Below are 17,124 nucleotides of genomic sequence, written 5' to 3'. Positions count from 1 at the left end.
TCCTTGCCAGAAGAGTGGCAACTGTTAAGGGGTGGGGGATTCCATATTAATGTCCATGGTTTTGGAATGAGATGTCCAACAAGCTTATATTGGTGTGATAGTCAGGTATCCACATTCTTTTGGCCTTAAAGTGCATTTAGGCTATTATCTCAGCAGAAAATGCTTATGCTGTCTTATTAGCGAACTCTTTATTCTTCTTGCTACCCTTAATACTAGGCATGAAAGTGGAAGAACAACATTGTTATACGTCTGCTTGAGGTGCTTGTATGTACGTAAAAAACTGGAGCACTTCCTGTACATTAGTTCAGGGTGAGTGTACTTAAAATAGATAATTTAACATGTATAGCATGCATAGCTCCCACTAGAAGCACCTCTGCTGATAAACTTGGTAGAAATTTCTGTAGTATCTGGTCCATTGCTGACTTGGCACAGTCTCCTCCAGCTGTCACTTAAATGTATGCTTCACCCCTGGTTCCATGTTTTCAGTTCTCCTATTTATTTTGAGTTTTGAGGCTGACCCCCTCATGCTACCTTTGCTCTCATTCATTGTGGTTGTTACTTTTGTTAACACTCAATACATTATGCTTTTTTTTTTAATTTTCCTTTTTGTTGCTGCTGTTCGCCATGTGTGATGTATGAGGGAATCTGATCCAACACAGGTAGTAACTGAAATTGATTTGAATACCAGTTAGCCCCAATACAGTAAAAGTGACCTCCTTCTTGCTGGCACTGAATACTGGCATATGTACCATCTCTAGAATTCAGTTCACACATTCTTATTGTCTCACTATACACAGTATATGCAAATAAGAAGTATATTCATATATCATATTCTTAACATAAGACAGTTTTGTTCCTAAACACAAAAAAGTATCCATTAATACACATGGCTAATATATTAAAAAATGTTTTACTGCAAATATGTTTGCACTAGATATGGTTATCTAATATCTATTCATGGGGCATAATTTACTAATAACCTTAGCCAGCCTACCAAACTTTATCATTTTCTATCTTTTGTATGCCGCTGATTCATTAAAACTCACTCAACTCTCTACATACTTTAAAGTATATGCCACAGAGGATAGCATAGGAACTGGTAAAGATGGAAAACATGGCAAGGGTTTTTAGTTAATTTTTCCTGGTAGTTACAAAATACCCAAATAACACCATTAATTCTTTACAAACAATAACAACATTACATTTGAGCAGGGGTGATCAGCTGTCAACCCTTTGGTATTTCCCCTGCAGACCCGTCTCTCTTAATAATCAGGACAAATTACTCTATTTGACCCCCAAAAAACATAGATCCTTAATTTTATGGAACAAAATAACTGTACTTCTTATCCACAACCTGTTCCCCATTTATGTTATCATTCTCAAAAGCAGAAAATATTTAAACACCATTTATAAAGCATAAAAAAAATTAAGTTCATTATTAAATACACAATATATATACCAAAATATCACAAAAACATATAGAAGTGAAATAAATGTGATAATACAATACTACAATATAAAAAGGTGAACCATAAAATGAAAGTTCATATGTAAGGATATGTTCGTTCCCTCTGTGTTTTTTAAGACCTCTGTGTTCCTCCGTGTGCTCTCAAAGAAAACGAAACAAAATATGCAACATAGTGTAACTCTGTAACCACTTAAAGGAGAACTGATTCGCTTGTTAACGAGTGATTACTCACATTTGTTGGAGCTATAAACCAAGCTCAGGGAAATGCGCACTCCCACACTTATGGTGCATTTGTGACGCCTTTTATATATTTTAATAAATATTTGTTTTTAATATATCTGCGTGAGAGTAACTGTTTTCCCACCAGTATAAAGTGGAAGTGCGCATTTCCCTGAGCTTGGTTTATAGCTCCAACAAATGTGAGTAATCACTCGTTAACAAGCGAATCAGTTCTCCTCTAAGTGGTTACAGAGTTACACTATGTTGCATATTTTGTTTCCTTTTCTTTGAGAGCACACAGAGGTACACAGAGGTCTGAAAAACCCCAGAGGGAATGAACATATCCTTACATATGAACTTTCATTTCATGGTTCACCTTTTTATATTGTAGTATTGTATTATCACATTTATTTCATTATTAAATACAATTCAAATATGTTACCATACACATTTACATGATTTATGTTATCCTACATTCCAGTATTCAGTCATATTTGGTAATAACTGTACTAACTTTCTGCTATGTTTGTAGCTTTTTGCCAGAAGGTGGACTGCGGAGAGGAAGCATCAATGGGGCCATCTCAGACTCACCTCATTCTCTTGGGAATCCGAGGCCACCTGTTCTTCCCCCTCCCTCTCCACGCCTTGGCCAGCGTCCAGCTTCAGTCTCTTCTGGAGGACGTGGCCCCTCAACTCCACTTACTCCTCGGAGGAAAACACTGATGCCTCCTCAGTACCAGGACACAGTAACTGAGGAATTTGAGGAGAAGGTAAAGAGGCCAAAATCATCTGCTGGCTCACAGGTGAGTGGTCAGGATTCTCGGCCTGTGACCCCAATAAGTGAAACATCAGGACGAGTATCCATCCACCGAGCATCACCTAAGTTAGTTCGCTCTGGTTCAAAGATATTTGAAAAGCTACGTTGTCTGGAAGAAAGGAGAAAAAGTCTAGATCAGACAGATAGCCCCTTCCCTGTACAGTCCTGGTTACCAATCCGTAAGACTCGATCTTTTGATCATACTGGGCCTGAAGGTCTAGCTAGTGGTCTTGAATCCTCTAGCGAGGACTTAATTGATGACCTGAGGGATGGTGTAAGATCAGAGGTGGGAGGAATTACATTGAGGATTCCTTCATTAAGACACAAGACAGCCTCATTAGATGATAGGGGAGCTTTCTCTGGACGACTGAGTGATATTGAGACCCGCTTCTCTCAGGAATTATGTCGCATCAAGAGGACTGTTTCCCAGCAGCAACTCATCCGTTCATCACAAGATTTATCTCGTAGGTCTCCGTCCCCAAGGATATCATTAGCTTCCCAGCCTGCTTTTAAGGATCCTGTACCAACCCAAGTGCCAACAGCCATTAAGACTCCTGAAATTGAGGAAAAACAGCCACCTACTGTCCGAAAGCCACTTATGAGAAGCTTTGCCACAGTCAATCAAATATCAGATAACAAGGAACCCCAGGGTGTTACAAGTCAACAGACTCCATTGCCAATCAAAACTTCAAATGGTTCAGCAATTCACCAAGATATACTAAAGAAACAAGAAGTTCACATATCCAAACAGCACCCTACTGAAAAAATCCATACCCCCATGCCTGTGATCCCTAAAGTACAACCTCAAAAAGAGAGTGTCCCGGACTCCATGGTAAAGAGAGTCCCTGAGCCTCCACCTACCAGCACACAGGCACCACCTGCCTTGGAAATAGCACACAGAGGGATAGTCCGTGAGAGAGAAACTGTGAGTGGAGATGTGAGATACCTTCCATGGGCTTTCCCTCATGGAACCAATGATAGCAACCAAGCACCACAGGGGAAGGGTGGGGGACAAAATAAAAAGCACAGCGACACACACACCAGCGGGAAAAGCAGCAAAAACAGCAAAAGCAAAGGAAAGAGTCGAAGAAACAGGCCTTTGTCACCGGAACTAGGTATGTTGAGTCAGGTCAAGTACATTTCTAAAAGTGTGCAATGCAATATAAAATATTACTAGTGAGAGTAAACACCAAACAGCAATGGGAATGTTTTGCATTTATTAATACTATGGAGCCTATTTATGTAAGTGCAAGCAGACATGATACAATGTAGCGTATCATGTCCGCTGCACATCGATATATGCCGACAGCATACGCTGTTGACATTTATCATTACACAAGCAGTTCACCAGAACTGCTTGTGCAATGTTGCCCCCTGCAGATTACGGCCAATTGGCCGCTAGTACGGGGTGTCAATCAACCAGATCATATTTGATCGGGTTGATTTCTGTCCGCGGCCTCAGAGCAGGTGGACAAGTTATTGAGCAGCGGTCTTTAGACCACTGCTTCATAACTTTTGTTTCCGGCGAGCCTTCAGGGGGCATCAAGCTCCATATGGAGCTTGATAAATCGGCCCCATTGTGCGTAATAAGTAGGATAAGCATTTTTAATATTAAGATGTATGGCAGGGATGTAGTAATGGAACTGACTTAGTGCAAGTTGAAAAAGTTTTAGTGCAATAATTCACTTTAATTTATGAATACAAATATTGTATGATAAAGCATGACACAATCTCTCATGAATTGAAGCTTCTTTTAACGCCTCCCGTGTTTCCCCTCTTTTGTAACTTTAAGGCAAGTATGACCAATTCACAGTCCATTTAACCCCTTTGCTACTGGGAATATCAGAGCAAAATTTGCCCAAAGTACCTGAGAATATTTAGTATTTTTGCTATCACTCAATTTATTTTTAGCAAACAACCCAAGGTATTGATCTAGGCCCATTTTGTTATATTTGGTGTTAGTATCCTATATAAAAATAATTGTTAACTTTTTTGCAAACTTTGGGTTTCTTACTGAAATTATTTACTCACAACTACTGCAGTCGTACAAATGGTTGTAAAATCTTTTCTGAAACAGCAGACATGCATGGCTTTGAAGTTAGTTTTTGGCCGCTAACTGCAGTTGCACAACCAAGCATCCAAAATTCCTGGCAGTGAAGGGGTTAATTAGTTAGCTTGTAAGGTACATTTTTGCTGCTCCCAACCCCCCCCCCCCCCCTCCATGCAGACCAGAAGCAATGGCTCCCAGCCCTGCCTACACAGACTGCTCGTTAAAGTGCAGGAAGATGCTAAATGCTTTGGGCACAAAGACATTGCCTGATAACTGCAATTACAATCATTCCATTGTCAAATTAAAGAGTCATAGCAGCTACAGCAATGGCAGTAGTTTAATTGAGATCTCTTCCACTATGTCCTGCAATCTCGTTATCTCACCTTGCAAGAGCAGCAGTGCAGTGAGGGAAGAAGAGGTGCACAGGTCTGTACTCTCCCACTTGCGTCTGGTACATTGGATGGAGAGAGGCCTCCGCTCCCCCTCAAAGATCCCTTTTTCTGTATCGCAGGGCCCCCCCCTACCCCCTCCAGATGATTTTGTGCCATAGTGTAGAGCCCCATCCCTTCCTTTCCTTGACCTCAGATGTTTTCCATAGTATATGGATCCCCACCAATCCCTCCCCCCATCTTTGCAAGGCCAATCCACCTGCTTCCCTCCTTCACTCCCACCACTCTCACTCAACACCAACAATGATTGGCTCCCTTACCATATGAAGACAAATGCCTTCTGCCCTTAGTTGCAGTCTCCACTGTCTAAGCTGACAGCGGGAACCACAGCATGAGTCTCTGTGTTGAATGTAGGTATTACATCAACACAGTACACTGGGCAAAGTACTGAGCACCTACGTCCAAATGGCGCAAAGGGTTAAGGGAAAAAAGCAGAACTAAGAATGTGTACCATAGTTTTTGTAGCCTCAGTGGAACTAAAATTTGTTCTTTGAGAACTTCTGTTGGATGGTCAAACAGGGTTGCCCTCAAGAGCCCTCTGAAGAGCAGACAAAATATACCTTGCAACCTTACCTAAAATCCCTTTATTACCCATTCTCCAATTTTGCATAACCAACACTGTTGTATTAATACACTTTTTACCTCTTTGATTACCTTGTATCTAAGTCTCTGCAGACTGCCCCTTATCTCAGTTCTTTTGACATACATGCATTTTAGCCAATCAGTGCTGACTCATAAATAACTCAGCAAAAGTGAGCCCAATGTTACCTATATGACACACATGACCTAGCACTGTCTAACTGTTAAAAACTGTCAAAATGCAATAGATAAGAGGCGGCCTTCAGCGGCTTAGAAACCTATAGAAATCTACAATTCTTATGAACCTACCTAGGTTAAGCTTTTAAAAAAGAATACCAAGAGAACAACGCAAATTTGATGATAAAGGTAAATTGCAAAGTTGTTTAAAATTGCATGCCCTATCTAAATCAAGAAAATTTAATTTTGACTTGTCTGTCCCTTTAAGGCCTCTAAGATATTGTAGCTCCCACATGTTAGGAAGTTAGCCATCTAACATTGAAATCTTATATTAAAATCTTAGATTTTCCATTACTAACACTATTTAAATTACCATTAGATTAGAATTGCATAAGGCTGAATTTCAAATAATAAATAAACAGTAGATATATTCAGACAAATTTCAAAGTTGCTTTAATTTTCCCTGTCCATTGTATCATGTGACAGCCATCAGCCAATCACTAACTGCACATACATACATACTGTAAACTCTTACACATGCTTAGTAGTAGCTAGTGCCTCAGAGTTCATATAAAATCATTGCATACATTTTGGCAGTGGATGTAAATTAGAAAATGTTTTTTGAGTGATCTGTCACTTTAACTATGTGTTAAACCCTTGGAAAGGTGTTAAACTAATATTAAAAGCCACAATCACCGACTTGATTTTCTGCTTGGAACTTTACCTATGTGTTTAACCCCTTTGTAGGATTTAAGCACTTAGATATCTGGGCACAGTAATTAAAAAATATCACAATCTGGCAAATTAAAACCTATAAAATCTGCATTAGAAGCCTGTTTAAAGCCTGGCTATAATACCCAAATGTTTAAACACTTGAAAGTGATGCAGCATAACTGTAAAAACCTGACTAGAAAATATCACCTGAACATCTCTATGTAAAAAAGAAAGATATTTTACCTCAAAAGTTCCTCAGTAGCCACATCCCATTGTAAAGGACTTCTAAGCAGCATATCAGTATATCTGTCCCGGGACAGACGAAGCATTGAGCCTTGTGCACTCTCATGTTATTTCCCTATTCAGTGTAAGGAAGTTTACAATGAAATCTCATGAGAGTTAAGTCAAATCTCATGAGATCACAGTAAAAGTGTTCATGACCTCAGCACCACTGATGCTGATTGGCTGCTGTTCATTTCTACATTTTTTTTTTACCTGCAGCTGAGCAACAGCTGAGTATAACTTTTTACACAGAATTTACTCTGCTGAGCTGAGGAAATTGTGAGGTAAAATATCTTCCTTTTTTTACATAGAGATGCTCAGGTGATATTTTCCTGTCAGCTTTTTACAGTTATACTGCATCAGTTTCATATGATTTAGCATATGAGTATGAGTTCTGTTCTTATTCATTTATATTGTTCTTTGCTTCCGCTAAAGTCTTTGTAAATTTATATTTTTCTCTTTTCTGATGCATCACGTTATGTATTACACATTTTCAAATTGTTTTCCTATAATATATTGCTTCCTCTCTTTCACTGCTATCTATGTTTCCCTCCCACCTATTTCTCGGCTGTCTCAGAGTCATCAGATGATTCCTACGTATCAGCGGGAGAGGATCCTCTAGAAGCTCCGGTGTTTGAAATCCCCCTTCAGAGTGCCCTAGTAACTGCTGGCTCTGAGGTTTTGCTAAAATGCATCATATCTGCAAATCCAGTTCCAGAAGGTGAGATCTTGATGCCCTTAATGCATCTTGTTTCAGCAATTCTGCATCTGCAGCACTAAGCGCTTTTTATCTGTAAAGTGAAATAGCTAATAAATAATCATCCATCTCCAAAAAAGCTGAGCGCCCTCTGAGCGCTGTCAAAGCTTTATTGTTCTCCCATGACTTGAGAGCATTGATATAATGCAATCTGTTGTAGGCATAGTATTAAACAGTTTTATTAGATGTAGGTCTATTTGAAACAGAGGTGCAGATATTTTTTGCTTTTTTAATTAATAAATTGACAATGTATTGCTTTTATATTTTAAAGAAATTATACTAAAGGGGACATTAAAGTCATTTTAAACTATATGCACAGTATATATTACCAATTATGCGCTTAAGAGGAGCAAAACATATTAGCGCTATTGTACACTAACACTGCTCAAGTTAAATCAATAATTATGTTATTTTTGCGCTCATATTACTATTTCAAAGTAATATACTAGATCTCAAGCAAAAGCCTAGGATGCACTAACATCTGGATGTTGGATGGTGTAGTTGCAATACCCTCACATTTTAGACTTCAATAGGGCGCACTGAAAAACTCATGTAGGTTATCGGCACTAAGCCTTTAAATTAATTATATTAAAGTTGTCTTTTAAAATAAAATGTAAAGAATGTTAAGTCAGTTTTTTTCTACAAGTAGGGAAGAATAAAGTATTTCAATGCTTAACCATTTTTTAAATATCACTATACTTGCCCCATGAAAAATTAAATTTAGAATTACTCCACAATTTGATAAAAGAACATCACTCATAGATTAATACATATACATAAGTATATACATACACACAAGTATCTACACACATATAAATACACACACATGCATATACAATGTGAGCCCTTTCTAGTCCAATACCTTGTCATATACCATATCCCTTTAAATCATTCTTAAAACATTTATTTCAATAAAAAACTTTATTTTAAATTAAATTAATATCCTCATGTGCAAGTAAAACACACTAAGATCTGGATTTGCACAGATCTTATTGTGTTTCAGCTGTAGAAGAGGATATTCAGCTCCGAAACTGCTGAATGCACATCTCCACAAATAAAATAAATAAAAGCACAATGTAGTATATAAAAAAACAAAATAAGCAACTAAGTCCAAGTCCAGACAATGTACCACAAGGGACAGATATTACCCCACTGGAGATGAGATTCACAAATAATTATCAGAGGTAGGTCCACCACTCAAATGATTGTGGGTGCTCCAGATCGGTAAGGGTGCTGCTCTTCCAAAAAGGGTAACTTTATACAACCCCAAAGATAAATCTGAAAGCACAAAAAGAGAAAAGCGCAAACCCGATTCAAGTGCAGTGGTACAAATGTTATTAGAAGCCCCACACGTTAATGTAGCTACTCACAAAATAGCAGATAAAAAACAGCTCATCAAGAACAGTCCTAGCGGTGTAATGTGCAAAACTCATCTCCTGATTCCAGACCGGATAGGATATCTGTTGTGTTAGGCGGTTCAGATATTCCGTTATTGGGATCATTATTAGGATCGCCAGTTCAACCGTTCTATACCGGCATCTAGAAAACCCGCTAAGTGTTTCAAAGACAAAATCCCTCAGCGAGACCCAATAGAATCCTCAATAACGCAAGGATTTACGGAAGCCTCACAGGGACAAAAAAGTGAACAATATTCCTCTATCGTTACGATCGACTGAACTCAAAAATACTGATGCATAAACCAGCCTTCTACTTAAAAGGATACTGAACCCACATTCATGATTCAGATAGAGCATGCAATTTTAAGCAACTTTCTAATTTACTCCTATTATCAATTTATTTTCGTTCTCTTTGTATCTTTATTTGAAAAAGCAGGAATGTAAGCTTACGAGCCGGCCCAGTTTTGGTTTAGCACCCTGGATAGCACTCATTGATTGATGACTGCATTTAGCCACCAATCAGCAACCTCTACTCAGTTGCTGAACCAAAGATGGGCCGGCTCGTAAGCTTACATTACTGGTTATTCAAATAAAGATACCAAGAGAATGAAGAAAAATTGATAAAAGTAGTAAATTTGCTTAAAATTGCATGCTCTATCTGAACCATGAAAGAAAAAAATTGGGTTCAGTATCCCTTTAAGGAGAACAATTCGTTCCTCAACATCTAATTTAATCGTTTGTATTGGTTGAAAAATATCTTAAGGGGGCACACGAAAAAGCCGGAATGAATGTTCTTCACTCTGTCCTTAATAAATAAAATACATATATACACGATATTAAAAATTCATCATTAAAACAGAATGATAAAACAATAAATACAATTTGCATTCCCTATATTAACTCTAAAACATTTATTAATCTAGAAAAAGATATGTTACATAAAAGTGGTATGCACGTTACAAAGGTCCTAAAATCTGATTTAAAAACATACTATAACATAATTCATGTTTGCAACTTCATACAATATACACAATACATGCTTAAAAGACATTTAAAGGAAAGCTTGAATATTCAATTCTATGTTTAACCCTTTTGGTTCCAGACAATTTGAAGTCTTGATCTAAAAGGTTTCCCTTTGCCTTAATTTTAATAATCTATTAGAATCCCAACCGTCCAGAGCAACCCATTCAATGATTTTAATGGTTCGATCGTTGGGGTTTTGGTTATGTGTCAACTTGAAATGATGGGATAAACTATGGTTATCAAAAACATTTTTTTTATTTCTTATATGTTCCCTTAATCTATACTTTATCTTTCTTTTTGTTCTTCCAATATAGATTTTATTGCATTTGCATGTTAACTGGTAAACTACATAAGTGATATGACATGTGCATGTACTTCTACACTTATATGATTTAGTACCATCAGAAGTTTTAAAAAGAGCACTATATTTTCCTATGCAAGAGCACATGATGCAGTCATTCATTAGGGAACTCGAATTGTATTTATTGTTTTATCATTCTGTTTTGAGGATGAATTTTTGATATTGTGTATATATGTATTTTATTTATTAAGGACAGAGTGAAGAACAATCATACCGGCTTCTTTGTGTGCCCCATTAAGATATTTTTCAACCAATACAAACGATTTAATTAGATGGGGCGGAACAAATTGTTCTCCTTAAGTAGAAGGCTGGTCTATGTATCAGTACTCTTGAAAAAGTTATTTCGATCGGAATGAAACGCGTAGTGGAATGCTGTTCACTTGTTTGTCCCTGTGAGGCTTCTGCAGATCCTCATGTTATTGAGGATTCTATTGGGTCACCCCGAGGGATTTTGTCTTTGAAACACTTAGCGGGTTTTCTAGATGCCGGTATAGTATGGTAGAACTGGCGATCCTAACAACGATCCTTATAACGGAATATCTGAACCGCCTAACACGACAGATACCCTATCCAATCTGGAACCAGGAGCTGAGTTTTGCACGTTACACCGCTAGGACTGTTCTAATCTTGATGAGCTGTTTTTTATCTGCTATTTTGTAAGTAGCCACATTAGCGTGTGGGGCTTCTAATAACATTTGTACCACTGCAGATTAAGTGCCAAATCCACATGCACATATGTGATCCCAGGGATTACTTCTCAGTGGAAACAAATGCTGCAGTCGAACTCCAAGGGTTAACCTCAAATAAAACAGATCAATGCTGCCAATAGTGAAGTCCTGTAAGACTACAGAGTTAATTCACATGCAAGTTGTATATTCGCATGCTGCAGAGCTTCAAGCTCTAGATATAAATGCAATGGGAGACACCAACAGGAGCAGATAGTAGTAAATTCAGATGAATGTTAAAACAATTTATTAAAACGTGTGTTTAAAATCACAGGATTTTACAGAGAACAACCAAGACCGCTGCTTCTTAACTCCTGTTTCCGGCGAGCCTGAAGGCTCACGTGGAAACAGGTAAATACGGGGCCATAAGGGGCTTAATATATTGGCCCCTCTATCTGAATCATGAAAGAAAAAAATGTGAGTTTAGAATCCCTTTTATGCTTTACTTAAAGGTCTCACTAAATTTTCCAGCACAATTATGTGCTGCACTCAAGCAATAATAATATGTAATATGAGAGATAATAGTGCCCTGTGTCATCCATTGAAGCTTTAAGATTGTCTCATTTACTTGTTAAACCAGATTGTGTGCTATTCTTTGTGCAGGGTCACAATATGGATAGCCCACCATGAGTTATCAATTGTGCTCCACTTGTACTCTAGGCCTATTTATTTTAAAAGCATTTACAACTGTATAACTAAATAGCCTGGGGAACTTATGGGCTGAGTTAGGTGGAGTTTGGGGGGGGGGTGTTCTGACAGGAACCTGTGAACTGATGGGGGGACTCTCAGCCGTTACAATCCTGCAATATCCGAGCAGTTGGGAGCTCTGCTGCTGTCATTTTGCTAACAAAATGAAAACCTTATATTTATCTTATTTTCTCTTGCTGTGGCCAGTTAGGGGCTGACATGAATGAGCTATCAGTGTGTGGAATGTCAGACTTCTAAATCCTTCAGAATGACCTTCAGCATCTCTGGGGTGTCAAAACCACAATTTTTCTGAATATAATTACAGGAAAAAAAAGCATAAAGTGTATATATTTAGGTGACAGTAGGCTTATTTTTTGCACTTGGCAGTATAACATAAACATAAATTTAGAGTTTAGAGTCCGTTAATGTCCCTTTTTAATACCAGTGATAATCAAATCAAAGAATTTAAAGGCAAACAAAATTTGAAAAAAACAAACAAACAAAAACAATGTAATGTGTTATCATTATTAGAAATGCTTATAAGTAGTATGCACTTCCATGTTTTCCTTTTCGACACTCACAAAACATACCTACCAACATTTGTGTCTGGATATTAGGGGGGTCTTGGGGGCTGTCGCTGTTTTGTGGGTGGGACTGTTTTGGTAGGTGGCGTGGCCTTGAGTGGTTAGTAAGCACGGATGTAGGTGTGCCTAGGCAGTCGGCAGACATATCTGGGGGGTTTGTGAGGTCTGCACAAAGGTATTCAGACAGATTATCAAACCAGTCATTGTAGTGAAACTTATTAATAATACAATCCACCAAAATATGAGCAGAATAAAAACATCAAAGCTTTAGATTTCCCTAAGCATTGCACTATGAGTTAACACCTTTCTGTGCTATTAATCCGTTTACATATGGATACATTTTGGGCTATGCTGGTCTATATTTAGTACAGTATGCTGAAACTGTGAGCTGAGATTGTGACTTGCCCACTATTTAATTTTGTACAGTAAATTGTGTTGAGTGTGACTTGCACTGGTCTAGATTACAAGTATAGCTGTATTTTGCACAGCATTTCTAGCATAAATTGGGCTTGAGTGATATTCATTCAGCTCCGCGGGATCCTGTAATCCCGGTTTATACAGTGGTAAATGACAGTTTTACGAAAATGACGCAGCTCATTCATTTCAGTGGTTTTCAAAACATGTTTTTACAGTGTGAGAAAAGTTTAAAAGCCAACTGTTGTAAACTGGAAAAGTCAGCCATTTTTGAAAATAGTAGGTGGTACATAGCAACAAAATACGTCCAAACCCAGTTACAATGTATATGAACAAATTCATAATTAAAAAAAAAAAAAAAAGAACATTACAATAACAAGATTAGTCATCAAGAAGTAATTGGTATAAGAAAATTAAATAATGGAAGATAGAAAAATGTGTAGCCTCTCATACTCTGGTTAGTACTATTTGAAATCTGTTTGGGTTGTCTGTGTATTATGCTCACATAGATATTTCTGTGATTCTATCTTACAATTTTTACTGTGATTAGCGGGTAATAAGGGGAATCCTCAAATAACTTATATAAATTTTTTTTTATTTAAATTTATATATTATTAAATATTGTTCCCATATTTGTTGGAACTCCAGTATAGATTTTTTTATATTCCCAAGTTTTGAAAATTGTATTTGCTACTATTTATCGTCAATTGAAAGAGCTCATAGTGACTTTTTTTGAGGAGTTTAGGGCTTTTTATTTAAAGGGACACTGAACCCAAATTTTTTCTTTCGTGATTCAGATAGAGCATGACATTTTAAGCCACTTTCTAATTTACTCATATTATCAAATTTTCTTTATTCTATTGATATCTTTATTTGAAATGCAAGAATGTAAGTTTAGATGCCAGCCCATTTTGGTGAACCACCTGGGTTGTTCTTGCTGATTGGTGGATAAATTCATCCACCAATAAAAAAGTGCTGTCCAGAGTACTAAACCAAAAAAAGCTTAGATGCCTTCTTTTACAAATAAAGATAGCAAGAGAACGAAGAAAAATTGATAATAGGAGTAAATTAGAAAGTTGCTTAAAATTGCATGCTCTATTTGAATCACAAAAGAAAAAATTTGAGTTCAGTGTCCCTTTAAGATCCATATCAGGGCAGGGGGTGAGCTGGAAATTAAATTTAGTCATAGCCATTGTATTGTTAATCTTTTTTTCTAGACCATAACCTTGAAAACAAAAAAAAAAATATTTTATTTACAATTAAACAGTTACAAAAAATATATAGTATATATAATGAACCATTTTACAATATAATGCACATCAATTACACAACACATACATGTACTGTATACCCATATTGTCTCAGCTCAAATTGATTAAACATTAATATAGTTTTTTTTCTTTTAAAAAACAAATCCCCATTGATTTCACAACTTCTAAATATATTTATCGTCACCACATCGCAACACAAAATACTGTAATTTAAAAATGGTGTCTACCCACATATTTCATCTTGATATTTTTGAAAACTTATAAAATGGATCTTGAAAGTGAACAAACATCACTTCAGCAAGAATCCATGATCTGCTAAATGATAATAATCTCATTTAGAATGAGAATAGTGTACATTATAATTACACTAATGCAAATATTAAAAGGATATGAAATCACATTTTTTTTTCTTTCTTGATTCATATAAAGGGGCCGATTTAACAAGGGCAGAATGGCCCCTGTTCCCCTTGTTTCCGCACGAGCCTTCAGGCTCGCCAGAAACAGGAGTTAAGACCACTGCTCCTTAACTCGTCCACCTACTCTGAGCGGCGGACAGCAATCAACCCGATCAGATATGATTGGCCGCGAATCAGCAGAGGGCGAAGTTGCACAAGCAGTTTACTACAACTGCTTGTGCAATGCTAAATGCCGACAGCGTATGCTGTCGGCATTCAGCGATGTCTGGCGAACATGATACGCTACAGCGTATCATGTCCGCCAGACATTGTTAAATCAGCCCCATTGAATACAGTTTTAAACACATTTCCAATTTACTTCTGTTATCAAATTTGCTTCATTCTCTTAGTATCATTTGTTGAAGAAGCAGCAATGCGCTACTGGGAGCTGTATGAACGCAATGAGTGAGCCAATAACATGAGGCATATATGTGCAGCCACCAATCAGCACCACCTGAGCCTACCTAGGTATTCTTTTCAACAAAGGATACCTAGAGACCAAAACTAATTAGCGAATAAAAGTAAATTGGAAAGTTGTTTAACCCTTTGAGTGCTATTCACTTTCCCACCTGGGTGCTAAAAAAATTTAAGTTTTTTTTATTTTTTGAACAAATTTTTTTTTTTTTTTTTCAGACCCCCAAGACTTACACTGTGAGATACAGGCTTCTAAGCAGCATGCCCCCTGCTCATATACTTAACATTGTTAAGTATAAATAAAGTTGCGCAGTGACGTCATCACGTTATTGCGCGTGACGTCACCACGCAAAACGGGAAGCCCCAGCGATGCCTGTCACTCTACAGGCACGATTGTCGGGGTAGGAGCGGGTGGGAGCCCCCAGATCTCACTCAAGGTGGGAGAGTGCTCATGACGGCTCTGAGCCGTCATTAGCACCAGAGTGGGAAACTCTGTGATGGCTCAAAGCTGTCATTAGCACTCAAAGGGTTAAAATCACATGCTATATCTGAATCATGAAAGAAAACATTTGGGTTTCATGTCCCTTTAAAGGGTCATTGCAGTCAAAATTGGAATCCACATGGATGCATTTCCATTTTGAATATACACATTTTTGTAATATACATGTATTAACAAAAATGCTTCTAATAAAATGTATAGCTGTTTTAAAAGTGTATTTAAATATGCTCTGTGCACCAGCATTTTAAACATAACACTTGCTCAGAGAGCCTAAGGTGCTTGTACTATCTGGTAATGACTCAGTTTGGTAATTGCTGACATAATACAATCCCCACTGGTGCTCTGAGCAGCTTCAGTATTTAAATTGCTGGTGCACTGAGAATATCTAGCTATCTAGTTACATACTTGAATTTCACGACAAACCAAAAGTGAAGTACTATAAAACAGATATGACTTTATCCTTTATGAATGTAGACCATAATATGTTACGTATATCTAAAATTACATTAGTCTCTAAACACAAAAGCAATATTGTTTGTAAAAAGTCTTAAAATAGTGTGAAAATAAATCCCAAGTAAGATGATAGTTTTATGGTTTATGTCCTGTATGAGCAGTCACAATGTGCTCCATTTATCAAGCAGCGTTTACTGTTTCGAAGGCTCATCTGAAACAAAAGTTAAGAAGCAGCGGTGGCGGATTGAAATCATCCGATACGATCAGGATGATTGACAGCCCCTGCTAGCGGCCGATTGTCCACCAGCTAGCAGGGGCAGCATTGCACAAGCATTGGTTGTGAAATGCTTGTGCAATAATAAATGCGGACAGCATATGCTGTCCGCTCACAGTGATGTCCAGCGGACATGATTCACGGTATCCAGTATGCAATATTTTTTTTTTTCCGCACCTGACTTGTAATATAGGTTCTAGGTTTTATGCTTCTCATGGTAACAAATGAGCTCCAATACTAATGTAGGCCTTGTCAGTAATACATTTGGACTAGGACATTCTTTTCAATTAGGCCTTGCCTCTGCAGAGCTAACAGACTTGTTCTTAAAAACAAAAAAAACTATGGTTGAAAAATTGTCATGATAGGGGACAAATCTAAAATAGCAACAACAAAAATAGATTAACGCATGACCTTACTACCACTCCACTAGCCCAAAATGTTTATTTCATGATTCAGATAGAGCATACTCTTTTTAACTTTTCAATTTATTATTCTTAATAAATTTACTTTATTCTTATGGTAGGTTTTGTTGAAGGGGCAGCAATGCCCTTCTGGGAGCTAGCTGAACACATTGAGCGAGCCAATGACTAGAGACATATGTTTACAGACACCAATAAGCAACTAGCTCCCAGTATTATTGCTACCCCTGTGCCTACCCCAAGAGGTGCTTTTTCAACACAAGATGCCAATGGAACAAAAATAATAGTTATCAAAGTAAATTGGTGATTGGAATCAATCAACTGCCAAAGAAATAATTTAATATTTATTTATTATAGAGTAAATGTCAAAGCTTTTCCCACTTAAATAGTGTACATTTTGCCTCCGACAAAAAAGCCTTTCACTACAGCAAAAAAGACTTTCCCACCTTTAGAGCAACAGTTTTAACTGCACAATTAAATCAACAAATTGTTTTCTTGCATGGTAAAAAGTGCTTTAGATCATTCCACCAGGGAAATAGAAGTACTGGTGAGCATTCTTTAATAATCTCCCCAGCCCAGAGTACTTAGATCTTCGGGCCCTTTGTCAGCTTTTAATACTGAGCTAAGTTTGCAATG

The 17,124-nt window shown here is 37.4% G+C and overlaps 1 protein-coding gene across 3 annotated transcripts in view; it reads left to right on the top strand.

The window, feature by feature from the left end:
• The window catches only part of SPEG (striated muscle enriched protein kinase), a 649,794-nt gene that overhangs the window by 249,891 nt on the left and 382,779 nt on the right, over positions 1-17,124 (top strand). For all 3 annotated transcript variants that reach the window (XM_053698167.1, XM_053698169.1, XM_053698170.1), the window contains exons 4-5: positions 2,220-3,619; positions 7,333-7,476. In XM_053698167.1, coding sequence (XP_053554142.1) covers positions 2,220-3,619; positions 7,333-7,476 — 1,544 coding nt within the window. The remainder of the gene's footprint in view (positions 1-2,219; positions 3,620-7,332; positions 7,477-17,124) is intronic.

The sequence above is a fragment of the Bombina bombina genome, chromosome 1 (genome assembly GCF_027579735.1).
Source record: "Bombina bombina isolate aBomBom1 chromosome 1, aBomBom1.pri, whole genome shotgun sequence".
Taxonomy (NCBI): domain Eukaryota; kingdom Metazoa; phylum Chordata; class Amphibia; order Anura; family Bombinatoridae; genus Bombina; species Bombina bombina.
This window is presented reverse-complemented; position numbering and strand designations above follow the sequence as displayed.